Source organism: Apodemus sylvaticus, chromosome 1 (genome assembly GCF_947179515.1).
Source record: "Apodemus sylvaticus chromosome 1, mApoSyl1.1, whole genome shotgun sequence".
NCBI classification, from domain to species: domain Eukaryota; kingdom Metazoa; phylum Chordata; class Mammalia; order Rodentia; family Muridae; genus Apodemus; species Apodemus sylvaticus.
In genome coordinates this window covers 93,483,123-93,509,729 of record NC_067472.1, presented here as the reverse complement: position 1 = coordinate 93,509,729, position 26,607 = coordinate 93,483,123, and the positions used below count along the sequence as shown (strand labels likewise).

At 46.6% G+C, this 26,607-nt stretch overlaps 1 protein-coding gene across 1 annotated transcript in view; it reads left to right on the top strand.

The window, feature by feature from the left end:
- The window catches only part of Parva (parvin alpha), a 151,594-nt gene that overhangs the window by 85,600 nt on the left and 39,387 nt on the right, over positions 1–26,607 (top strand). The window contains exons 2-4 of the mRNA XM_052201075.1: positions 19,141–19,230; positions 19,699–19,769; positions 22,237–22,339. Coding sequence (XP_052057035.1) covers positions 19,141–19,230; positions 19,699–19,769; positions 22,237–22,339 — 264 coding nt within the window. The remainder of the gene's footprint in view (positions 1–19,140; positions 19,231–19,698; positions 19,770–22,236; positions 22,340–26,607) is intronic.

Below are 26,607 nucleotides of genomic sequence, written 5' to 3'. Positions count from 1 at the left end.
GTGTGTGTGTGTGTGTGTGCGCGCGCGCGCACGCGCGCGCGTGTGCGTGTGCAGGTCTGGGTGCCAAACATACCCAAAGGTGTTGGGTGTCTTCCCTGATTGCTCTCCAACTCACTGTTGAGGCAGCATCTCTCACTAGAACCCAGAGCTCACCACCTTGTCTAGTGTACCTAGATTGCCTGCTCCAGGAAGCCCCTGTCCCTGCCTCTCATGCACTGGGATCTGAGCCTCAGTCCCCATGCTGAGCCATTTCCCAGATTTCTTCTTCAGCCTGCCATTATCTTGGGTGTGGCAAGCGGCTTGCTTTCATATGCCTCGTTTTTGAAAACAAGCCCTTGTCTTACTTCTGCTCATCACTCCAAAGGACCATTAAAAAGATGAAAAAAGACCTAGGTATGATGGCGGATGCCTACAATCCCAGCCGTGGGAGAGCTGAGGGAGGAGAACGGCAGAGACTTTGTTAGATGTTGCTACATAGTAAGGCTTTGTCTCAAAAAGACAAAACATCTTTTTAATTGAGAAATTATAGAAAACAAATGCAACTGACAATGTGAAACTTCTAATGCACACAAAGGTAGAAAGGATAGTGTGGGACCTCCCCCCTCCCAAGTAAATCTGTCAATCAATTCACCAATGAACCAATGAGTTTTACTTTGTTTTTTGAGACAGGGTTTCACTGTATAGCTCCGGGTGCCCTGGAACTCACTCTATACACCAGGCTGGCCTCAAACTCACAGAGATCCACCTGCTTCTGCCTCCTGAATCCTGGGATTAACAGAGTGTGCCACCACTGCCCAGCCAATCTTGATCTTGATACTTCTTACCTGATCTCTCATCTCCACTGGAAAGTTAATTTGGATTAAATCCCAGGTATAATAATAATAAATTTTTATGTATTATGCATAAAGACTTTAATTTTTTTTTACCATTTATTTAGGTATAGTTTTTCTTTCTTTTTTAAAAGATTTATTTATTTATTTCATGTTTGTGAGTACACTGTCACTATCCGCAGACACCAGAAGAGGGCATAAGATCCCATTACAGATGGTTGTGAGCCACCATATGGTTGCTAGGAATTGAACTCAGGACCTCTGAAAGAGCAGACAGTGCTTTTATCCACTGAGTCATCTTTCCAGCTCTAGGTATAGTTTTTCAGTATTTAAAATTTATATTTCAGGGTACCATAAAAGTGATTTATTTCATTATAGAAGGATTTTTTATTTAAAAGTTTACATAAGGAAAAAATCAATTCCTTAACATTTTCAGTGTTTCATTTTCTAAATTTTGATCATGTAGTAATTACTTTTCCAGCATGCTGGAATCAATATTTAAGATGACAACAACAGAAATCATGCTGGAATTGGTGGCTCCCTGCTCATGTCCTTTTGAGTCTTTGCAATGGTTTTATTTTTCTGGAGAAACCTGTAGTGTTTCTAACAGTCTGGACTCTGCTAATTGGATGGTGGTGGTGTGGTTGAACTTATTTGCCTGGCCCCTGCATTTCCAAAGCTTGCTAGTTAGGGGCGGGACCAGCATACATTGTCTCTGAAGGGAGGTGGGAACCCTTACTACTCCTTGCCTCTCTTTTTGTGATGTGGGGAGCCACTGGTGACTATTATTTAGATAACTGATCTATTGGGGCATTGGACCATCATTAGTTAGCTGAAACCGTTTATAAATTTACCCAGGGCTGGAGGTAGAGCCCCCAGCATTGTGCTTCTTTATGAGACAGGGTCTTTCGCCGAGGCCTGGGGCTCAATGACTCACAGGGGCAGGCTGGCCAGTGAGCCCCCGACATCCTCCTCTCTCCGCCTCACATCGGGATCACATTAACTAATTGCCACACCTGAACTTTTGCAGGGGTGCTGGGGATTGAACATGGGTCCTCATGCTTGTGCAGGAGGCACTTTCCCAACTAAGCCACTTCCCTGGTTCCCTAGGTTATTATCATCATTATTAATCCATTATTAATCCTTTGGTTTACGTGTAGTTGGTCTATTTCAGTCCATTACTGCCTTTGGGCAGCCAAAGCCTGACTGATTCTTCTTTTATTTATTTATTTTGTTTTTGGATTTTTTTGGTTGGTTGGTTGGTTGGTTGGTTTTTTGCGAGACAGGGTTTCTCTGTGTAGCCCTGGCTGTCCTGGAACTCACTCTGTAGACCAGGCTGGCCTTGAACTCATAAATCCGCCTGCCTCTGCCTCCCAAGGGCTGGGATTAAAGGCGTGCGCCACCACCGCCCGGCCTGACTGATTCTCCTATAGCTGATGGAAGTCCACAGCTGACAGGCTTCTGCATGTCTGATGGCCCAGGCTCAACCCAATATGTTCAGACCTGGAGTCAGCTCCCTTCTCTCAATGGCATTGATCTTGAGATACCACAGCCCAAGTGCTATAGCCACTGGATATCATTTGCCCACTTCCGAAGATCCAGCCAAACCACAGTCACAGCGCAGTATCAGCCTCCATGACAGCCACCTCAGCCATCTCCCCCTCTGCTTTCACCATGCCATCTTCTTTCTCCTTGAGCATCTTCCCTCCAGATTCTGTCACAGCCATCACGTGGCTATTCTCTCTATGTCTGGGTGCTGCACTGTGCGATGTGCCCCAAAGCATCTTTCTGTGTTGTGGAGCCCCTGTGTGAACCTGCCCCTTCCTCATCCTGTCACAGTCCACCCAAGACGAGGGGTGGTCCTTTCTTACAGCCTCCTCTCCCAGGCATTCTTAGCCCATTAGATTGTCTCTGGCAAGCCTCTCTGTCTCTCCTAGTGGTCACCCATTACTAGTCACACACTGTCGAGGGGTGGTGAGTGCAGGTTCTGAGTGCTCAGGAAGGCAGGATCTGCTGTGCTGGGCATTTTGTGTGTTATGTCATGGTAGCTTGTGAACAACCTGTGATCTAAGTGACAGGATTCCCATTTTGGAAAGGGAGTCTGTCAGGAGGCTGTGCTAGGATTCATGCAGGGTCTGCTGTCTCCAAAGGCCAGACTAACTCAGGCTACCTTATTGTGGGAGCATGCATCCTGGACTAGACTTCTACTTGGCTCGATACCCTGGAGTCTCTCTCTCCCTCTCAACCCCCCCCCTTGTGTGTGTGTGTGTGTGTGTGTGTGTGTGTGCAAATACATGTGCATATAAAGGCCAGAGGTCAATCTTGAATGTGTTCCTCAATTGCTCTCCAGCTTTCTATTTTATCTGCAAAGTTTCCTGGCTTTCCGGGAATTCAGGATTCAGCTAAGCTGACTGTCCAGCCAGCAAGCCCCAGGGAATCCAGCAGTCTACACCTCTCTAGCACTGGGATTACAATTACAAGCCACCATGCAAGCATCTTCTGAGAACGCTGGAGATCAAACTCAGCTCTTCATCCTTGCTTGGCTAGAAATTTACTAGTTGTGTCCCCAGCTCTGGAGAACCTTTCGGGAGTCCCCCTTCAAACTTGTAGACCTGTTGTTTCTTATCAAGGGGCCGGGCGCTGTTTCCAGGGCTAAGCCCACATGCCGCACGTTTTGTCTAACGTGATCCTGACCTCACTCTGTGATGACATACATGGTTGTGCCAGCCTCCAGCCTGTCCTCTCTCCTCTCCCCAGCCCTGCTGAATTCCTGACGACGTCACTGAAGGACCCCGTCCCTGACGGGCTCTCTCAAGTCCCGCTTCCATGTGAGCAGGCGGGGGCAGTGTCTCCTTTGTTCTCTTCACTCCAGATGTAGCCATGGCTGTATGAGTTACTCTTTTGGTGCTATGACAAAAAAGGGTTTACTTTGACTTGTGGCGTGAGCTATGCTGTTCAGAGCACGGAAGGTAACTGGTCACATTTCATCCAGCCAGAAAGCACTGAGAGAATGCTGTTTCTCTTTTTTCATTTATCCTTGCACTCTAATCCATAAGATTGGACCTCTACACTTCAGGTAGATCTTCTCAGTTAAGCCTTTCTGGAAATACCCTCATAGACACAACCAGAGGTATGTTTCCACAGTGATTATAAATCTAGTCAAGTTTGACCATCAATGTGACCCAGGAACTTGGCTCACCACAGATGCTAAGTGTGTCTTAGAATGGGTGCATAATGTGTGGTACCAGCTATCCCACACCGGAGCACACAGGTTCAACATGAGCTTCTCTGACATGCTCTTTGTAATGTAATAGCCTATGGCCTCTGCCGCTCTGCACTTCTTCATATGCATTCATTTCTGTCTCTAAGTTAAATCACACCCTGTGCTTGGAAGATGCTACTGGAATGAAGTTCCCAGTGCATTGCCTTGCACAGAGTTGAGGCTCCGTAATTATCCATTGAATTGAATCAAATGGAAGGTTGTACAGAAGGCAGGCTCAGGGGAGGTGCGCAGCCTGCAATCAGCGGAACGGCAGACAGTTAAAGCAGCTCGGCTCACCACAATTTCTTTTAATAGATTTTTCTGTACAGATTTGCTGTCAACATGGGTTGCTGGTTTTGAAAAAAAAAAAGATAAATAATCAGGGAGCTGTGATGGCTCTCATGGTGCAGAGACTGGCAGCTTGTGCCATTTCCGGTGCCATACTCCATGAATTTCCAGGTCTGGACAGGACTTTATCTAGCACCAAGGGGGTCTAAAATGATAAGCACAATTGCCTCACACCAAATTTCCTAAACTCCCATGTTCTGGACAAGCACCTATCACCAACTCCATTCCTCCATGGATACTTTGGTCCTTCATTCCTTCCAGTTCCCTCTGGAAGTCCAGACCTTCAAGGGATTCATGCTGGTGTAAAACAGTCGAGCTGTTTATTTGGCTGCGGGTCTCTGCTGGACCGGGAGAGCAGCCCAGTGGCCCACATTGCCATCCTGTTCACTCATTCAGCAAATGCGTGTTAAGCATTCATTGTGTGTGGGATGCTGGCAGATGCTGGTGGATGATCCTTGGGCTTTTTGGAGTCATGGGGGATACAGGTGTTCTTCAGATATGCACACAGGTGTGTAATTGCACACTGCTGGGTGAGATGGACGGGAAAACAGACCTCTGTGGACAAAAAGATCTAATGCCACCTTTATTGTGAAGCCCATTCCTGTTCCCCATCTGGTCCTTTCTGGACGTGTTAGTGTTTTCATACCACCTGGAGTTCTTCCAGGGCAGCCACTGGCACCCTAGACTTGGGGTGTGCATGGCTGTGAGCTTCCAGGCAAAGGGCTTGTTCTCTCTTAGAGACATGTGCATCCTATCAGTGCACAGCCATTGACGACAGGGGAAAGGAATGAGCAGACATTCAGTGCCTCCTGTCCTAGCTCCATTTCTGTCCCTGTGATTAATAATAAACAAATACCCTGACAAAAAGCAACCTAGGTGAGAAAGGGTGTCTTGTCTTTTTTTTCTTTTCTTTTCTTTTCTTTTCTTTTCTTTTCTTTTCTTTTCTTTTCTTTTCAGAATTGCAGGTTACGGTCTGTTGTAGAATACTCAAGGCAGCAGGAGCCTGAAGCAGCTATCTTCTCACCCATAGTCTAGGAAAAAAAGAAATAAATATACCCATGAGAGTTCACTTGCTTGTGTTCAGCTATAAATTTCCACTCTTACACAGTTCATGAATCCCTGCCTAAGGAATGGTGCTGCCCACGGTGGGCTTAGTTAACTTAATTAAGCCAGTCTCACACAGACATGCCCACAGGTCAACCCAATGTGGGCAGTCCCTTGTTGAGACTCTTCCGAGGTGAGTCTGTTTGAGTCAGGTTGACAGTTAAAGGTAATCATTATATACATATTGTTGTTCTATCAGACAGCAGGTGGCCCTGCAGTTGTGACAATAGGCTGAACTAGCTCTGAACTTCAGCTCTGGTCCCCAGAGGATTATAAAGGGGAAAGTGATATTTGGGAAGCAGCCAGCAAGGGCCTGACCTCTCTCTCTACCATCAGAAGCTTCCTCAAGAGACTGCAAGGGTCTGAGCTGCCTACTCAGTCTAACCTGGCATTCTCAGATCAGCCTGGGTAAGGTAAGGACAGCCTTAGAAGTTCCTGTGTGGTCATGCCATGGAGCCAGAACTCAGAAATGGCATCGGCCTAGTATCAAAACATAAAGAACAGGGTTTAGCTTCAGGGCTGGACTGTTTCTTAGTGCTCTGTACTTGGAGAGAGAAAAAAATGTACCCTACTCAAATTTCTTCCTAAAAATACACTCTTTATCTCCCACCAACTCCGGAGGAGATTATCTTGGGAGGTGAGAGGTCTTGAGTCCCTCCATGGGTACAATAGAAGTTTGCACCTCACACCTCAAAGCTACCCACAGCCACCTCTAAGTTGGCTCACCTGTAGGAAGCAATGTAGGTCTCAGTGTAATTAAATCCCTCCACTTTTTTGCCAGAGTCTAGCTCCTGGAGCCCCATAGCCTGTGCTTGACAATGTGAAGACAGTTGGGGTTGGGGACTGGGCTGATGGGAAGTCTCTAAGAGGTGTTTTCTACAAGGCCCCTGACTGTTAATATGAACAGCTTCTGTGGGATTCATCTCCTGCTATCTGGTGAGGATAAGCCGCCACATATGAGGGAGGAGAGTATTACCTCTTATGGTCCTTGGTCCAGCATCTAACCCCACCCCCTTTAACTTCGAGGTCTCATGTGGCCCAGGCTAACCTCACACTCAGTATGTAATGGAGGATGGCAATGCCTGAGGCTCGTGCTCCTGGATGCTGGGGTTATAGATCTGCACCCAGGCCTGGCTAATACAGTGCTAGGGGTCAAGCACAGGTTCTCGTGCGTGTCAGGCAAGCATTGTGTCAGTTCATCCTTTCCAGTTGACAGACCCTGCTACTGCTCCCCCAAATCTGGAAACTCCCTAAATATCCCGAAGCTACAGCTCTCTTAAATAAATGTGTGTGTGTGTGTGTGTGTGTGTGTGTGTGCACTGCAGCATGCCATTGTGTGTGTGTGTGTGTGTGTGTGTGTGTGTGTGTGTGTGTGTAGAAATCAAAAGACAACTTGCTAGAGTTGGTTCTCTCCTTCCATTCTGTGGGTCCTGGGGATTGAACTCATGCCATCAGGCTTGCCAGCAAGCACTCTTACCTGCTGAGCTATTTCGCCAGCCCAGGGTAGACTTTAAAGGCAAGGCAGTCACGTGGTTCTCAGTCTGAAGAAGCAACAGGCCATTGCATGGAACAAACCAATCCCACTGGCGTGTTGTTCCCCGGGCCCCTCCTTGCCTCATCCTATTTAAATTGAACTCCTGCAGCTTACTTAAGACCCCAACAAATGTTTCCATTCACATTTTGACTGCCTGGAACCGACCAGTAGTTGTGTTCTGCCCTCTCCCTCTAAGCTTGTCAGCAATTGGAGGGCAGCTGTACCACGTGCTGGGCGGGACAATAAACTCACGCCCTGGGTCCTTGCTTGGCTGCCTCCCAGCTGCGCAGCAGCTACAAAGCCGACCAAATTAAAAACTGCTGGGAAACCTAAGACGAAAGACTACGGATCCTTCCGCCCCGCCTGTCACAGTGCCAGGCTCTCCCTGTGGGTTTTTTTTTCTGTGTGTGTGTGTGTGTGTGTGTGTGTGTGTGTTCCCAGGACCTGATGTGAGACCTTTGTGATTAAATAGTTATATAGAGTATAGGAGCATGTGATTCAGCTCTGGCACTGAGTTAAGGTCACCAAGGGTTGGCTCCTGCCTCATCTATGACAGTTGTGAAAACAAGTATCTTTTTTTTTTTTTGGTTAAAAATAATAGAGCTTCCCTTTCTTAGGGGCTAGGTGGGCAGGACCAGGGCTTTGCGTTTTCCTTTGGCAATCTCCCAAGGAGGGAAGTGACCCGTATGTTGGAAGGAAAGGCAAGGGGAGAAGGGAATCTCTCTGATCCTCAGAAAAGCCATTGTAGACAGTCTGGTCTTTGCAGAGACCTGGGCCCTAACTCCCTGGAGATCTTTGAACAAGTGCTTTATGTGAAAAGGGTGAATTAAAGATTACGGTTTGGTTTTGAGTGGGAAGTCCATGCTGGATTACCCAGGTAGACCTAAAGGAAGCACAAGGTAACTGAAAGGGTCCGAGAGATGAAACGGGAAAATCCACGCCCTCCTCCCAGTCCTGGCTTTGGAGATGGCGCGAAAGAACCCAAGGACAAGGAGTGTGGGCAAAGGGGTGAGAACATGGAGTTTCCTTAGAATCCCACGGAAGTGCAGGCCTGCTGATGTCTCCCCTTTAGCCCAGTGAGATCCACGTTGGTCTTCTAACCTACAGCCAAGTTTCTAGTCATTTGCTTATGCTGCAACGGAAAACTAGTCCAGAAACTCTGGACATGAAAACCCCCATCAGGGGCCATGAGCCTTCAGTGAGGGATCCACCCGTGAGATCCACCCACGCCTTTCCTAGAGAGTGAAAATAGTCACGTAAGCATCCTTAGGCAAGGAGGAAGCTCTTCATCTTCCCTACAGCCCTTCTATTGGTTGCTTTCCTCTCTCACCAAAATGCCTGGCACGCAGCATGAGGAAGGAAGTATTCTGCTCACAGTTGAAGGTGCAGTCCATCATGGCCGGGAAGACCCGGTGGCTTAACTGTGAATTCAGGGAGCGGAGAGATGAAGGCTGGAACTCATCTTCCATTTCCCCTTTTCCTTTGTATTCAGTCTGGGCCGCACCGCACACCAGACAGTGCTGTCAGCATTAGGGCGGATCTTCTTCCACAGTTAAGCCTACCCAGAAACACCCAGAGGTGTGTCTCCATGGTGATTTTAAATCCAGTCAAGTTGACAGTGAAGTTAGGCCATTACATCACAGTCCTGGACTGTGGGCTTTCTGCCTGGCTTCTTGGGCTCTTGGATCATAATGAATATCCTTTGTTGTGGGATTTTTGCAATAATCTTGGTGTATTGTCTTCTGTACAGATGCATCTTGAAAACTCTATTCAGGATGAACAAGTCACCATGATCTTCCTGGAGAAGGGAGGAAACCTCTGTGTCCCATATAATTATGAATTTCTTCCTTTCTATCTTCATCCCATGAATGGTGTATATTTTTCTACAACAGTAGTGTCTTAGGGTTTCTGTTGCTTCGATGAAACACCCTGACAAAAGCAACCTGGGAAGGACAGGGTCTGTTTGGCTCAGTCTTCCATAGAACTTTTCATCACAGAAGGAATTCAGGACAGGAACTAAGACAGGGCAGGGACCCAGAGACAGGAAGTGAAGCAAAGGCCACAAGGTGTGCTGCTTACTAACTTGCTTTTTTATAGAACCCAGGACCACCAGCCCAGGGATGGCACTGCCCCTAATGGGCTGGGTCTTCCCATATCACTAAGAAAATGCCCTACAGCTGGACATTATGGAGGCATTTTCTCAATTGAAGTCCCCTCCTTTCAGATGACTCTGCTTCTGTCAAGTTGACATAAGACTCGTCAGCACAACTAGTAAATTCATATTAGCTTTTTAAAATATTCTTTTGGCATAGTTTAAGAGTCACAGAAAATTTGTAGAAATGAACAATTTCCTCATATCCCACCCTCAGTTTCCCACACTTCCATCTTACATTGTCTGTTTTTTAAAATATGTATGAGTGTCTTGCTGGCATGTATGTTTGTGCATAATATCCATACCTGGTATCAATAACATCAGGAAAGGGTGTCAGATCCCCCAGAACTAGAGTTTGTGTGGGGGCTGAGAATTGAGCCCAGATCCTTTAAAAGAGCAGCCAGTGTTCTTAACCATACACCATTTCTCCAGCCCTTGGACAAGTGACTAGTAGGTTCTTCTTCTACTGGGATATATGGCTGGCATCTTTCTCCTCATGGGCTTCGGGATGTAGCTTCTGAGAGGAAAAGGCAAAGCAGCATTTTTACCTTATCAGACCAAGTGTTCAGTGTAAGCATGGCCATGGCTGTTAATGTTGGCTTGGTCACATGGGTGAGGTGGCATGTCCGGATGCTCCAGCATAAAGCCTGGCCTTGTCCCTCCTTTCCAGACTACACTGGAGAATGCAGGAAGTTGCTGACACAACCCACAGCTAAGGGAGGGGAATTGTGCCCAGTTTAAACCTCAAAGATCTACTAAGTTATCTGGGTTTGTGTATGTGTATGTGTTTGTGTGTGTGTGTGTGTGTGTATGGGTATGTGTATAGGAAGGATAGATATATGCACATGGTTCTCAACCTGTGTGGTCATGAACCCTCTTTGGGGATCAAGTGACCCTATCGCAGGGTTCTCTTAAGACTCAGAAAGCACAGTTATTTACATTACGACTCATAATAATAGCAAAATTACAGTTATGAAGTAACAACAAAAATAATTTTATGGTTTGGGGTCACCACAACATGAGGAACTGTATTAAAGGGTCACAGCATTAGGAAGGTTGAGAACTGATGCTTATGTGGTCCTGGCTGTTCTGGAACTCACTATGTAGACCAGGCTGGCCTCAAACTGGCAAAGATGAGCCTGCCTCTGCCTCTGCCTCCCAAGTACTGAGATAAAAGATGAGCGCCACTAAGTCAAGCAGTTATCTGGGGTTTTACAACAAATTCTCCCTCTATTAGTTTATTCAGTTGTTTATATCAGAATGGATGCCTAGATATTTATTTTATGCCTTTGCTTATAATTCAACATAATTTTAATTTTTTGTTCAAATTGTTTCATTTGACTTATCCATTCTCATGTGTGTATTTGTGTGTATATGTGTATGTATGTATATATATATATATATATATGTGTGTGTATGAGTTCATATGTGTATATGTGTGTATGTATGTATGAGTTCATACATGTGAATGTGCATTCATGTGTGTTTACAGGACAACCTCTAGTGTCAGTCCTTACTTCATCCCTTTTTTGACACTGGATCTGTTTGTCATTTTGTCACTGTGTATGCCAGGCTAGCTCTCATGAGCTTCTGGGACTCCCCATCTCTACTTAGAATCTCCCCCATAGGAACACTGAATTACAGATGAGTCATGCAGTGCCCAACTCTATGTAGGTGCTGGGGATTCAACCTCAGGTCCACAGGCCTGCACGGCAACCACTGTATCAGCTGAACCATCTCTCCAGCCCCTTTCATATTTTAGCAGTGTCCTGCAGAGAGTAGATGTTTTAATAAGGTTCAATAGATCTCCTTCATAGATGTTCCTTTTATCTTAACAATTTATTGCCATACCCAAGGTCAGCGTACCCTCCTCTTTTGAGGGGACAGGAAGGCTAAGGTGTTATACTTTAGATTTAGGTCTGCAGTTATTTCAAGTTTGGGGAAAGGTTTATAATCTGTGTCTCTGTTGACTTTTCTGCTTCTGGACATCCAATCCCTTTAGGGAGGGTCCTTTGTTTAAAGCCTGTGCCTTCTGTGTAGACTTGCCTTGGTACCTTCAAGAGATGAACTGAGGTTGCCTGGATGGAGTTCAGTGTGCGCAAAACCTGCATTCCATCCCCAGCACTGCATAAAGCAAGTATGATGAAACACACCTATAAGCCCAGAACTTAGGAGGTGGAGGCAGGAGGATCAGGATCCAAGACCACCTTCAACTCTATGACAAGTTCCAGGTTGTCCAGGGGTCCGTGCGATGCTGTTTGGGCCTGTCTCTGAGCTCTCTGTTCTTGCCATTAAGCTCTTATCAGTGTCATCCTGGTTTGAGTACGATAGTTTTCCTGCTGTCTTGAAGTCTGTAGTCAGCATCTGTGCTGCCTTTGCATGTGAGTTTCAGGATCAGATTGTCAATGACAAGGAAGTAGCTTCCTGTGGTTTTGACTGAGAGGCTTATATTGTCCACTTGTTGATCCTCTTAACATGTTACATTGTTGTTCACATGTTGATCCTCCCAAGTGTTACATTTTATGCTACTGGAATGGCACTACGTTTAGTTTCAAATTCCAGTTGTTCTTTCCAGTGTGTGGGATGGTGGTCAGCTTGGGCAGTGATAATGCATCCCCAGCAGCCTTGTGACCCTCCCTCCGTCTCCTCCATATGACTAAGCCCAGGGCTCTAACACTCTGGCCACTCTGCTCCCTTGTTCCCTGCCTTGAACATGCTCGCTCCATCATAATGTTCAGACCTCTTCACCACCGTCTCACCCTTACCCTGTTTCCCCAAGCCTCCCTATTTTCACACTTAAGTGCTTTGGGGAATCTACCGGTTTCGAATGACAATGTGGGTGTTTCAAAGTCCTATTCAAATGTCCCCCTTGCTAGGACCCCCTCCACTTCCCAGTGTTCAGCCTCATTCCACACATGTTCCTCTGGCTCCCATCTGGCACCTAGAGTGCAACACGTTGGAAAACGGTTCCCCGGGCTTGTCTTCTCCACTCCTGGGAGCTGAGTGAGGCATGTCTCCAGGCTCGTCTCCGAGGAGGGACTCCTTGATGCTTCTTAGTTGAATGAATATAATTAAGGACCCTCAAGCTCAGTATGTATGGACGTCTGATCCTCTTGCCTCCCCCCCCCCCCCAGTGCTGGGGTTGCTATGTGCACCCCTTCCCAGAGATGGAACCATGTGTGCCAGGCAAGCTCCACCCACCAGCTGAACTCCACCCACAACCCTCTTTCACCTTTAGAAACCTTTCTCCATTCTTTTTTTCCATATTTGTTTCTCCCCTGGGGTTCTTGGATTTCCCAAGCATAGAAGTTTAGATTTCACCAAGTCCTGTGGCTATCCTGTTCTTTCTGGGCAGAAAGAGAAGGTTAAGTTACCATCAATTACAAACCTATGCTATCCATGTAATCCTGATTCCCATGTACTGATTGTGTGCATGTCCCTGGTCCATCTGCTCTTCCAGCTTACATAGTAAGGGGTGTTCCAGGGGCAGCAACTTGCCAGTATCAACACCCCCACGCCCCTTTTCCTTCATTCTTGTCAACTACGGCATGTTAGCTTCTTCAGGTCCACTTAGCTCTTAGCTATAAAAGGGCCACAGCCAAGTTATACATAATAGCCCGATACAATGGTGGAGAGAAGAGAGGAAAAGACTTACCTTCCATGGGACTCTTTCTTAAATGGAGGGAAATTATTCCTAGAAATTCCTAGAACTATTTCCACTCAAAGCTCAGTGACTAGCGCTGTATCAGATGCCCCCCGAGGCAGGGGTGGGGAGCAGCATTATTGACTTGAAGCACTCAGGGTCTCACTCTGGACCCAGGAGGAGCAGGTGGAGCCTACACTAAAATGGAGGTCCTTTCAAAAGGATAAACACGGGAGGAAACCAGACGTGTCTGCTATGCTGTCATTTCTGAGAGAACTGCTTCAGATCTAACTGCAGGAAGCCACACCGGATCCTACAGCTAATAAAAAACCAGAGCAGGATTCGAACCCACCTCTTCAAAACCCCAAATCTGCCTCTGCTGGCCAGCTGGACCTCATTTCAGATGGCATTTTCTAGAAAATAAAATGAGATGAAGAAAGTCCTTTTCTTGGGGTGAACTAAGGCAATCTCTGAGCCTTTGCAGCCTGCCCTTCAGCTAGCGGTTTACGCTTTTATTAAGTTATGACTAATGGCGGGTGAGCGGCTAGAGACTGCACCCTCGGGCCGAGCGCTTCAGACCGTTCTAGAGTAAACAACATCTTCAGATTCTGCACCCGCCCGCCCGGGAAAATTCGATCGCGGCCCTTTGTCTTTCCAAGCTCAGGACTGGCAAGCAGGCTGCTGCTGGGCCCTGCTCAGGTTGAATAGGAAGGAACCTTCCAAAGAGCGGGCGGGCGGGCGGGCTGTTTTGGGAAAGTGGCTGCTAATGGGGCATCGTGGGGCGGGGGCCAGGCGCAGACTGAGCAGTTTGCATATTGGCTTTTACAAACAACTGGCTCTGAGTCAGCGGTTAATGGAACGGGAATGGGGTTCCTGCCCAATGGTTTCTTCCAAACACCCATTTCCAATTGTAAGCATATCTCAGCCTTTCTTCTGGGACTTGTTATGTCTCTGTGAGTGAATTGAAGAGGCAGGCCAGAGGGCGGGGTTCTGACTGTAGCTGTGTTCATCTGAAAACATTCTGCACAATGCTCTCGGAGGGGGGACCTCATTTAGACCCACCTTTAGGAGTCCTGGCTGGGAAAAGCATCTTTCTAGTCAGAAGGAGATATTTAAAGACCGCTGTGTTTATACTCTGCCTCTAGCTACATATGGGGCAGATGTGGATTTTCTTCCTTCACAAAATGCGGACTGGTCAGGACTAGTGCCTCAGGCTTGTAATGCCAGCACCCAGAAAACCAAGGCAGAAGGATTGCTGCAAGTTTGACACCAGCGTGTGCTACATAGTGAATCTTGGGGCAGCCTGGACTACCTGGCAAGATCCTGTCTCAAAAAAACAAAACAAGCACAAGCTACAAATTCTGTCCCAGAAATGCACAATAATGCACACAGAGTCAGGCCAAAGTTCAGACTAAAGTGTAAATGACACTTGGAACACTCTCCCAGCTCCACCCCCCACCCCCGACCCCAACTACATGAAGGCCTTTTTAAAACGCCTTGGGTAAATTCTGCCTCTGCATCTAGCCTGTGCCCCAAAGAGTGATCTTTGCAGTCTGAGTTACTTATTCAATAAGAGGTATCATCTTAAGTCGTAGTAGCGGCTCATATATCAATGGCTCTTGCAAGGGACCGGAACTCATTTATCTTTCCAATAGACCCAAGAAGTTGGCAATATTATTTTCACTCCCATCTTGTGGATGAGGAAACTGAGGTACAGGAAATTAATGGATTTGCCCAAGCTCACATAGCTAGAAAGTGGTAGCGCCTGAGTTTGAATCTAGGACTCTAGTTCCTAAGCACTTTGCTATCTGACCTCTTGGGATCTGATAGGAAACAGGACCAAGTGTCCCCTGGCTAGAGTGAGGCTCGGTTGGTAGAAACTTCCTAGCATGCACAACCCTGGCTTCAGTCCCCAGCACCACAGAACCACAGAGCTGATAATACATGCTTCTGATCCTAGCGCCAAGAGAGGCAGAGGCCAGAGCTCCCAAAGTTCAAGGTCATCTTTGCCTACCGCTGTTTGATAAACGTTTCCTGGGGAGGTGTAATCCACACACCTACTCACCCCAGATAGGAAACCCATGACAGACCAAAGGACAGATATCACCAAAAATACAGTTTGGTGAATCACTGGGTTTTATGGGGGCCATCTATAGGAATATGGCTGAAGGGTTACTTGCAGGAACAGAAGTGACTCAAAGACAGCTGCACCACGGAAGCCTACCCCAATGTTGGGGACAGCTCACAAAGTTGGGAAGCAGAAGCATACTGCACACCCTGCATGCAGCTCAGCAGGTGGTAAAACGCCTCAGTTGGTCTAAACCTCTTCCAGGCAGCTGTGCTGGTCTCACTCCTTCCAGGCAGCTGTGCTGGTCGCAGAACCTTCTTTGCAGCTCAGCTCCTTTGCCTGAGGGAGTGCCTTAGTCACTTTCCATTGCTGTGAAGAAACAGCATGACCATGGCAACTCTTAGAAGAGAAAGCATCTTACTTTGGGCTTGCTTACAGATTCAGGGCTTTAGGCACACATGGTACTAGAGAAGTAGCTAAGAATTCTACATCCAGATCCACAGGTAGTAGTAGGAAGAGGGAGGCACTGGACCTGCCTTGGGCTCTTGAAATCTAAAGCCCAACCCCTGTGACTTATTTCCTCCACAAGATCATACTTAACTCAACGAGGACACAATCCTAATCCTTCTAAGTAGTACCACTCTCTGATGTCTAAGAATTCAAATATATGATGATCCTATTGGAGTTATTCTTATGAACACCACCACAGGGGGATTCTCAGCTTTATTCTTCCTTCCTTCCTTCCTTCCTTCCTTCCTTCCTTCCTTCCTTCCTTCCTTCCTTCTTTCCTTCCTTCCTTCTTTCCTTCCTTCCTTCCTTCCTTTCTTTCTTTCTTTCTTTCTTTCTTTCTTTTCTTATTCTGGTAGGAGGGTCTTAATGACTTTGGTCAGTTTCAGGGATTTCCTGAAGCTATTTTGAGTTGTTTCATCTTTCTACTTAAGGAGCTTCCTGCAAGGTAGCAAGCTTTGACCTCAGGATAAAGCTGTTGTTACAAAACAGCTACATAGTAGGTCCAGGCCTCCCCACCTGAGTTACACTAGACCTCCTTGTCTCAAACAAAGCAAACATCTTTACCCAGCTTTCATTCTGATTTGTGGAATGTTGGAAACATATCTACAATATTTTCTTCAAGTGGTGACAGTTCTATGGAGAAATTCTAAGGGCTGCAGAAGGCTGAGCAGAGGTCTTGAAAGTCGTAGTAGGGGTCTGGAGAGATGGCTCAGCAGTTAAGAGCACTGACTGCTCTTCCAGAGGTCCTGAGTTCAAATTCCAGCAACCACATGGTGGCTCACAACCACCTGTGAAACCTGACCCCTTCTTCTGGGGTGTCTGAAGCCAGCTACAGTGTACTTATATACATAAAATAAATAAATAAATAAATCTTGAAAGAAAGAAAAAGAAAGTAAGAAAGAAAGTCACAATGGAGTCCAGTGTGTGATGAGGAACTGTAAGAGAGTTGAAGTCAGGAGGATGGCTGGATGGGTTCCTTTGCATTTCATAGAGCATTCTGGCTGCATAGTGGCAAGAAGGCGGGGACAGAGAAATTCAAGAGAAAGCAGCACCTGGGTAGGAGGTGGTTCTGATGGGCAGATGGGGAAATCCTCGGCTTGAGCCAGGCCTGAGGGTAAGGAGTGTTGGTGAGGAGAGGCTGGACTGGGGTCCCAACTTGGTGGAGTGGGGCCTAGAGAACTTCCAGTCAATATGCTTGATAAAAAGGGTAAGGGAAAAGAGGCCAAAGGTGCTCTCAAGATTTCAGCTTGAACCATGATGTAAACCAGGGTGCTTGCTTGGAAAGAACACATGTTTATTTCACATCGCATTTTTATACAAAGCTTTCAGCTTCTAAGTTCATGCTCAAGCACCATGCAACCAAGTCACCAAACATGCACACACACACACACACACACACACGCATATATACACATACAGATACACACATATCTCATCATATTTTAAGTATTTACAATTCTATGTTGGACCATATCTATAACTACCTTGGATCACATATAGCTGGCGAACACCCATGAGCACCCTTGAACAGTAGGTTGGACACATTTGGTGTAAACAGTGGTACAGTAAGAGTACTGAGGAGGAGAAAGAGGATACAGAGAGAGGGTTTGGTTTTACATGGTTGTGGTGGGGCATGAGGATGTTGAATCTCAAACATCTTGGTTGACTAAACTTGAGATCTCAGGAGACTGGTAAAGTAGACAGAGGTTCATCCATCGGGCCTGGCTGGACCTTTCACATGGCTATTCTCAGTGTACAGGCCAACGGGATCTCCTAAAATTACATCAGACAATTAGATTTCCTGTGTAGGAAATGTTGCATCATGGTGCTGTGAGGACCACAGGCATCAGGAACCTTTGAGACTTAAAATGTGTTTGGTGCAGCTATGGAAGTGACTGTGTAGAACCCCACAGACCTACAGACAGACAAGCAGGAAAGTCAGAAGTCAGGAGCCCAGCCTTCAGGAAACCCAGCCTTCTTCTATCCATAGTTAAGCATCCCCATTGCCTATCAGTTCCCCAGAGTATGCATTTGAGGTCACCTGTATTTTTCTGCTGTTTTATGGAGGATTATGCAGAAGGGCAGTTGAATGAATTTGGAGGCAGGAGCTGGGTGAGGTCCTGAAGAAAGTTAAAAGCCTGCTGCTGCTCACATGAATGAGGAGATGGCTCAGTGGGTAAGAACATTTACTCCATAAGCGTGAGGATCTGAGATTGAATCCCTAGTGCATACCTATACCTGCCTATAACCCCGCACTGGGGATGGAAGCCTCAGGCTCAATGAGAAACCCTATCATAAAGGAATAAGGCAGAGAGCTACAGAGGATGACACCTGGTATCCTCTTCTATGTACTGTATGCAAGGCATGCACACCAACATACATGCATACATGCATACATACATACACTCATACACTCATACACTCATACATTCATACAACATATAAGAGACAACTGTCCTGGGACTTCCTAATGTTAGTTTCACCTTATGATAACACCTGCTTCTCTATCGTGGTACTGCTGACTCATTCCCTATCTAGCTACAAGTGGGTAAGTAACCCCCTGTGCTTCAGAGTTCTCCAGAGTCTAGGCTGCAACCAGGAAGGACCAACCAGGAAGTCAATAAAAAATAAATAAATAAGATGGAAAGATGGGCCACTGCTTTCATTAAGGTTGATTGCTGCCGCTGTGTTAGTGCCTCCAGTGGCCAACTCCCTCAGAGGAAACGACCCTAGTGAGAGGATGTGAGGCCAGCTTTTAAGAGGAGGAACCCAAGGCCAACATCAATTGCTTCCTGCACTACTGGGCTTGGGGATAGGAATCTTCCTGCCCCAAGTCCATGTGAGGGTTGTGTGCTTGAAGGAGTTGGGCTGTGGGTCACTAACCCATTCTAACATTTCTTTTGCTAAATTGTACTATAGACTTCCAGTATTTGAAAGGTGAAAAGAAATTAGTAGTCAAGTTGGCAGGATGGCTCAGTGGGTAAGGGTGCAGGCGGCCAAGCCTGCTGACCTGAGTTTGACCCCTGCGTTCCATATGGTAGAGGGAGAAAAGCTACTACTACAAGTTGTCCCCTGACTTCCATATCACACAAACACAAATGCATGCATGCAAACACTCCGGAAGTTCATTTTCAGCTGAGGCGACAGGACTGTAAAGTGGAAACACCAGGACCTGGTCCCACAGTTCATGAGAGCTGAGGAGCCCAGCGTCCTGCATGTTCCCACACAGCAGCGGGGGAGAGAGAGGAAGGATCATCCAAGAGTGTCTCCGGGAAGGCAGAGTGTGGTCGAACTGCACATGGGATGGGCTTAGGAGATAACGACCTCCTTCCTCCTGCCCATGGTGAAGGAGCACAGCGAGCCCTGGAGAGAAGACAAACAAATGCCAAGACAGACGCCTCAGGAGTCGCTGTGCTCGCCCTACTCCTGTCTGTTCCAGAATCTTCTCTAGGAGAAGACGGATCTCTGCATTTAACTCCCCTTTTCTCAGGAAAGTGAGAGGATGACAGCTAGAAAGTTGAGATTAAAGGGACAGTTAGGCTCTTACCAAGGCCGGGGGATGGAGGGCCGGCTGGGAGTGACCGCGAGCTGACAGAGGAAGGAGAAGCACCCCTCAACATCAATATCGGTCCTCTTCCACCCCATCCGCCCTTCCCCAACGTGTGACCAGGCCCTTCCTTGTCTTTCAGTGTCCGAGTTCCAGGAGGAAGGAATGAACGCCATCAACCTGCCTCTTAGCCCCATCTCCTTCGAGCTGGACCCCGAGGACACCATGCTGGGTAACTGGCCTTCCTGTCTCTGGAATAGCTTAGTGCCCACAGTTGAGGTGCCCCACCCAACTCCCTTTCATTTTTTTGCTCTCTTTTTAGTTTTAGTATTTTTTTAATATTAAGAATTTATTCTTTGAGAATTCTATACATGTATGTAATGAAATATGATTGTATCCACTTTTATTTCCTCTCTAACTCCAAAATCCCCCCAATATGCCCTCCTTCTCACCTCGTCTCTTCTCCCTTCTCGTCTTTTTAATGACCCACGAAGTCTAACTGATGCTTCCCACATATGCACAGCTGTGGAGCCGCCCACTAGAGCATCATCGTTGTCCCCTCTTCCTCAGCGTTTCCTTGGGGCTGAACGTTCACAGCCACTTCTACCCAGCCAGTTAGGCCGAGGCTGCTCTCAGCCTCTGAGAGAAGCTTCCTTGTGCAGTAGGCAGCATTCAACAGAGACCCTGCTTCCTTTTACAGAGGAGAATGAGGTGCGGACAATGGTCGATCCAAACTCACGCAATGACCCCAAGCTTCAAGAGCTGATGAAGGTAAGAACAAGTAAGGACAGGTTCTGGGGGACTTTCCCACAGCCTGCCGGCCTTGGCAGGAGTCATGAAGGCACCATACAAAGGCCACTGCAAGGAGGGCAATGTCATGTCACAGTCCCTCAAAGGAACTGGTAAAGTCAAAATTAGAAACAGCCCCATTCTCCAGGTGAGGAAACTGAGTCTCAGGAACAGGAAGCCAAGTGACTTGTTTATTGTCTAACTGTTTTAGAGAGATGGAACCGGGGGCTGGGAAAGTGGCTTTGTTGGTAGAGTACTCTCCTAGCGTGCACACAGCTCTGGGTTCCATCCCCACCACAGCATAGCCTGGCACAGTGGCACATGCCTATAACCCCAGCACTGGGAAGAGGAGGCAGAAGCATCAGAAATCCAAGGTCACCCTGAGTGACATGGAGAGTCTGAGGCCAGCCTGGAATAAGGAAGGAAATGGGGAATGGAGGAGACTGTGTATTGTATGTGGCACTGTGGCCATCATGTAGTAACTCCTCTTGTCCCAGGACCCATGTCCCTCCTCTTTGTTCCCAAGCCTCACTTAAAAACAGAAAAGTGAATAACTAGTGCACAAGCCCACTAATGGTGTCTTCCTGCTCAGAGCCTGTCTGTAGCTCCCTATCATGTGCAGAGCCCTCAGATGGTAGCCGAGTCTTTGCTCCGGCTCTCTCTTCAGCCTCAGATAATCTTAGTAGTGACACAGGGACAGCTGGCCTCTAGCTGCAGCACTCCCTGTCCCCAGGCCTCTGCTTAAGCAGCTCCCTCCATTTGGATTGCCTCTGGCTTCCTGGACACCACTTCCTCCAAGAAGGCCTCTGTAATGGCCATTGCTATGACACAGCCTCTCTGTAATGGCCCCTTGGCTTTGGAGTATTAGTGCCGTCTCCACATGCTCCAGCTCTTGAGTCCTGTGCTGGCCCCCTCTCCCTTCTCCTCTTCTAGCCTTCTAGCCAGTGAACTTCTTGGGGTTGGAGACCTCCCTTTCTTTGAATCATCATATCCCCAATGTCTAGCCCAGCATGCTATGGATAAGAACTCCTAGTCCTCACAACAGACACTCTCATCTTCTATGCAGAGACTCCTCAAAAGCAAGGCCTTGGGGTAGCATCTACCCACTGCGCTTACTTCTGTGTGTTCTCTGCCTGGGTAGGACCTTGTGATGGTTACCCTTGATTGATGGGATTTAGAATCACTATGCAACCAAATCTCTGGGCATTCCCGTAAGCAATTATCTAAGTTAGGTTACTTTAGGAAGCCCCACTCTAGGTGTGGGCAGGACTATTCTGTGAGCTGAGGCCCCAAACAAAATAAAAAGGGGAAGAAAGCAAGCTGAACGCCAGCATCCACCTTGCTGTGCTTCCTGACTGTGGTACAACGTGACCAGCTGACATGGTACCAGGAACTACCTTCCAAGGACCATAAAGGGAGAGTGGTTGATATGCTAAGAAGATCTGTCCTCCATGGAGTATTTGGCCATTGTCATAGGCTGTTCTTTTCAACCACCTAACTCAGGTAGTACTTTGGTGTTAGAAATCAGAAACAAGAGGCTCAACAGATGTAACTAGCTTGCCCCAGACTCACAAATGACAGAGATGAGTGTGCACAAGTTCAGAGATGACAAAAGCGTGCACATGCACAGCACTGCAAGTGAACCACAGTTCATAGGGGGCAGGCACACAATTCATGGACATCAGAAGAATGCAGGCACACTTACACAGTTGTAGATGACAGTGGCACACACACAAGTCAGTAAGTGGGGCTTGGGTTTTGACCCATTTGCATAACTCTAGAGTCTATACTCTTGCCTGATATGAAGCCTATCCCTTTGGAGGAAGGCCTGGCAAGGACAGGGAAGGTCATCAGAGTCACCAATACTGCCCACACTAGAAAAGCTACCCCTCTTGTCTTTGTTAGGGTTTCTATTACTGTTATAAAACACCATGATCATAAATAACTTGGGGAGGGAAGGGTTTATTTTAGCTTAGAGTTGGTGGTCCATCACTGAGAGAAGTTGGGACAGGAACTCAAACAAGGCAGGAACCTGGAGGCAAGAACTGATAGAGAACCACTGCTCACTGGCTTGCTCCTCAAGGCTTTCTCAGTCCGCTTTCTTATAGGATCCAGGACCACCAGCCCAAAGGTGTCACCCCTATAATAAACCTGGTCCTCTCCAGTTCAATCACTAATTGAGAAAATATTCTATAGGCTTCGTACAGTCAGATCATCTGGAGGCATTTTCTCAATTGAGGTTCTTCTCTCAGATGACTCTAGCTTGTGTCAAGTCAACAGCAAACTAGCCAGAGAACCCCTCAAATGCACAGGGGTACTGTGGCTCACTCCTACCATTTGCACACTGGTCCCATGCCTGCTGTGCCGACTTTAATTGTCTAGCATAAGAAAGCTAGTTTCCAAACAGCTGTGCCGCAGTTCTTCTCTGACTCCCACACTGTCTCTGTAGGTGCTCATCGACTGGATCAATGATGTATTGGTGGGAGAAAGAATAATCGTGAAGGACCTCGCTGAAGATCTCTATGATGGCCAAGTCCTACAGAAGCTCTTCGGTAGGAGAGGGGAGACTTGGAGGTGATGGCTGGCTCTTAGCTGAGAGGCAATCCTAGGTCACACAGTGACCCACCTGAGAGAGGGGGACAGAGTGGGATGGAAACATGGGGGTTTTAACTGCCTTCTGGGGGTACTGCTTTATGTGATGGAATGGTGGAGGGCAGTCTTCTGGAAGTGCATCGGTCTGCTCCCTGGCTATCCAGGGTCATCAGCTAGGTTGATGAGAAGCCACCCCCCTGCAGGGATACAAACCACACCTTACCCTCTAGAAACTGTTCTCATGGTCTCACACACATGCTTGAATATTTCTTTGTATATTTAGACTTTTGTGGTTAGAGTGTGTGTATACATATGTGTGCACATATGCAGACATGCGTGCGCATACATACACACACACACACAGAGAGAGAGAGAGAGAGAGAGAGAGAGCTATTCCTATGTGCCCCCACATCTGTCCGTGTGAAAATCTAGGGCCAATGGGAAGGAAAGGAGAGTTCTGGAATTATTTTGATAGGTAATGGATGAAATAGGCTTCCTTTCTCATCTTCTTTGTCTCAGACCCACACCAAGATTCTAATTCCGTGTCTAGCTGTCTTTTAGCCGCCTCTGCAGGATGCACTTGGGATTGAATATACCCTTCTAGAGAAGTACCTCCCCTTCTTGCCAGCAGCTCCCAGGTACAGTGTTACCAAGATGTCCTTCATGCTCAGTGATCTCTCCTCAGTCCAGCTACTTTGTTATTCACCCCTCTGCACTTGTCTGAAGACTTGAAAAGCTTCTGAGCTTGTATCTACTAGTCTCATCCCACTTCTTCTGGTCTGTCGCCTGCTAGCTGTGACACATGGTTAAATCACAGGTCCTGTCCACCCTCATCTAAAACTCCCAGTGGCTTGCTGGTCTCTTGCTGATCACCATCCAGACCTTAGTGCAGTCCTCAGGACATCGGATCCTCCTCCCAACCCCCATGACTGTCTGTAGCTTCTCCTCCAGACACCTCTACATACATGGCTCACATGACAGGGCATGACAGATGAAGTGAGTGGCTGTGTTTGCTGTTGGTTTTTTCATTTTTATGTCCACCACAGTACATTATTTCATATGCCGAGTGTTCAGCCCCATACTTCACTCGTGTCTGTCTCTAAGGTCCTTATTCCTCCACCATCTATGAAGACATACCATTATTCTTCATCCTTCTGGACTCAGGGGTCTCCCTTTTACACCCTATGCAGTACGGTCACATGTAGAAGACAGGGCTGTGGATTCTCCTATGCTCATCCTCTACCCCTATATCTAAGTGGAAAATGTGAGTGTTCAATTTTATATAATCTAAAGTACTCCAGAATCTGAAAGTTCCACCCTGGACATGAATGATGAGCTGCAATCAGTGATGGTGTGCTACAACTAGTATGTTAAACTGCCTTCCGCTTAGCATGGTAGCACATACCAGTAATCCCAGCACTGTGGAGGCTCAGGCAGGACCCTTGAACAATGTGAGCCCAGCCTCAGCTGTATAATGAGTTTATGAGCAGGCAAGGCTACCTAGCAAAACGATCTACAACAATAAAAAGTACCTTTAGGCTTTGTATTGCTACTGTAAATGCACATGAGGCATTAAAGGATTTTGTGTTTAAGACTTAAGTCTTGTCCCATATACGTGGCAGCATCCTGAAATCTAAAGAAAAACATAGATATCTGAAATCTGAAATTTTTTTTGGTCCCAAAAATTTGAGGAAAGGGATATTTAGCTTATATAAGTATGTATCTATATGTATGCACACAAATGTTTACATGTTTCTATATGTGTGCCTTATATTATGTGTTGGTTATAGCTGTGTAGGTAAGCACATGACTTCATGACATGAAGTCATGAAGTAGGTGTTACTTGTTTTTTCCGGGTTCTCCGGCTCCGTCAGGCTGCCTTGCACATCACCTAGCACTTAATCAATGTATATTAGGTAAATGAATGAATGGCTGATATAAAATCTAGTAATTTCTTAGAAGCTAAACTGATTTGGTACTAAACATCAATATTAATGAGAATTAATATTTAAAGGTTGTAAATGCTAGCTGAATGCAAAATGGGAAGGTTTTGGCACGTGCAGTCATGGAAATATGAGCTTCACTGAACATGTCCCCAGTGGCCGCAGCTGTTGGCCCCTCCAGCACAATTTCTAATCAGACTCAGAAGCTGCCTAGAAATGTCCTATGCTAGGCTCTCAGAGCAAGGATGGAACGTGGCCACAGAGTCATCTTGCCTCCGGGGAAGGGTTACAAAAGAGCCTGACATCACACCTGTGTAGCTCCAGATCAGGCCTCATGTATGAATAGGTCAGATGACTTGAGATGTCCATCTTCCTGTCCCAAAGGTGAATCACAACAGAAGTCATGCTCCTCATGTGAACTTCAGTTTAGCCCTCTATGGGTGTAAGGTTGAGCACACACATTCCAAACCTATAGACAGGATGCCCTGGTGGAAAGAACCAGTGTGTAGCATAATGAATGTCACAGAAGCCCCTGGGACAGACCAGTTTAGAGACAGGTGTGAATGACCCCTGTAACCTTAAGCTCCCCTCTAGTCTTTTGTCTTCTTTCTTCTCCTGCCTAGGTTTTTCAAAAGAGCATTTGGTGGTCCCTGCATCTGCTACCAATGCCAGCCACTCCCTCCCTCCCTCCCATCCCCTGGTACAGCAGCCACTTCCCCACCTTTCTATCAAAGTTCCCTGCTGCTGACACCTGCTGCTGTGTTCTTCCAAGGTGCTGCTTCTTCCAGCCACGGTTGGAGTTTCTCATTGTATTGGTTAGTTTCCAATTGCTGTAACCAAATACCTGGCAAGAAATAGCTTAAAAGAAGAAGAGTTTGTTCTGCTAGTTGTTGTCACAGCTAGCAGGTGACAGAGACCAAAAGAAATGGGATGAGACAAGTAGATGGGATGAGCAGAGACAGTTGGAAAGAATACAGCCCATCATAGCAGGGAAGACATGGCGGCAGGAGCATGAGATAGCTGGGCTATTGCATAATACACAGTCAGGTAGCAGAGAGATAAAGATTAACCAGAGACTCATCATCCATCTGGGTTCTTCTTTCTTCTGGCTTCCTGGGTGCTTCCATCCATTCCTGCAATTTCAACCATTGATGCTACCATAACAGTGCTCATGTTTAACCATCTTCAAAGGGATTCCACCTGAATGCCCCTTGGCCTCCTTGCCACCAACCTGACCCAAACAGGCTGCTTCCCTTGTTTCTCTCCACCAAAGTCATCCCATTTCCACTGCAATGGTGTTCACTGTGCACAGTTAGTTGCTCAGATGAAATTCAGTCATCTAGATTGCTCACTTACCTTCATCTACACAAGTCCTGGCAACTGTATTCCCATCTATTGTGTATCACATCTATCCCATCTTTCAACACTCATGCAAAGCCTCAGGAAAGAGTTTGGCTTAGTCATCTGGGTAGGGTTCACTCTCAACATTATGCTCTCAACCTCATACAGCCACCTCGGCTTAAAGCAGTGGTTCTCAACCTGTGGGTCCTGACATTTTTGAGGTCAAACAACCCTAAGACTATTGACATATCAGATATTTACATTATGATTCCTAACACTACAAAAGTAACAGTTATGAAGAAGCAATGAAAATAACTCTATGGTTTGAGTGTCACCACAATGTGAGGCACTGCATGAAAGGGTCAGGGCATTAGGAAGATTGAGAACCATTAGCTTAGAACGTCTCCTTTACTCTTAACGTCTTCAGTCCCATCTTTTGCTCCTGTACATCATCTCTTAACCTCAGCAGCATGTTAGAGATATTCCATATCTTTCTACATCTCACTAATCTGCTCAACACTTAAATGAACCCATAGGACATTTGTCACTTTCTTTCTAAACTTTGTGACTTGGAACTAACTTTGAGTCACAAAGTTTGTACAAGGAATTCCCATGTATTGTTCACCTACACTCCCATCTATCCACAGTTGACCCAGCCATCTCTCCAATACCAAAACTGAAAGAAAACCTTTAAAAGCTCTTTAACCAAATTATAGGCCTCCTTTGGATACACTACTTTCTTGTTTTACATTTTTTTAGGTTTATTTATTTTTCATTTTATATATGTATTTTTGCCTGTGTGTATGAATGCATTCCAGATGTATATCTGGTGCCTGGGGATGTCAGGAGAGGACATTGGATCCTTTGAGCTGAAGGGTTATAAGCTACCCTGTGGATTCTGGGAACTGAGTCCAAGTCCTCTGTGAGAGCAACAAGTGCTCTTA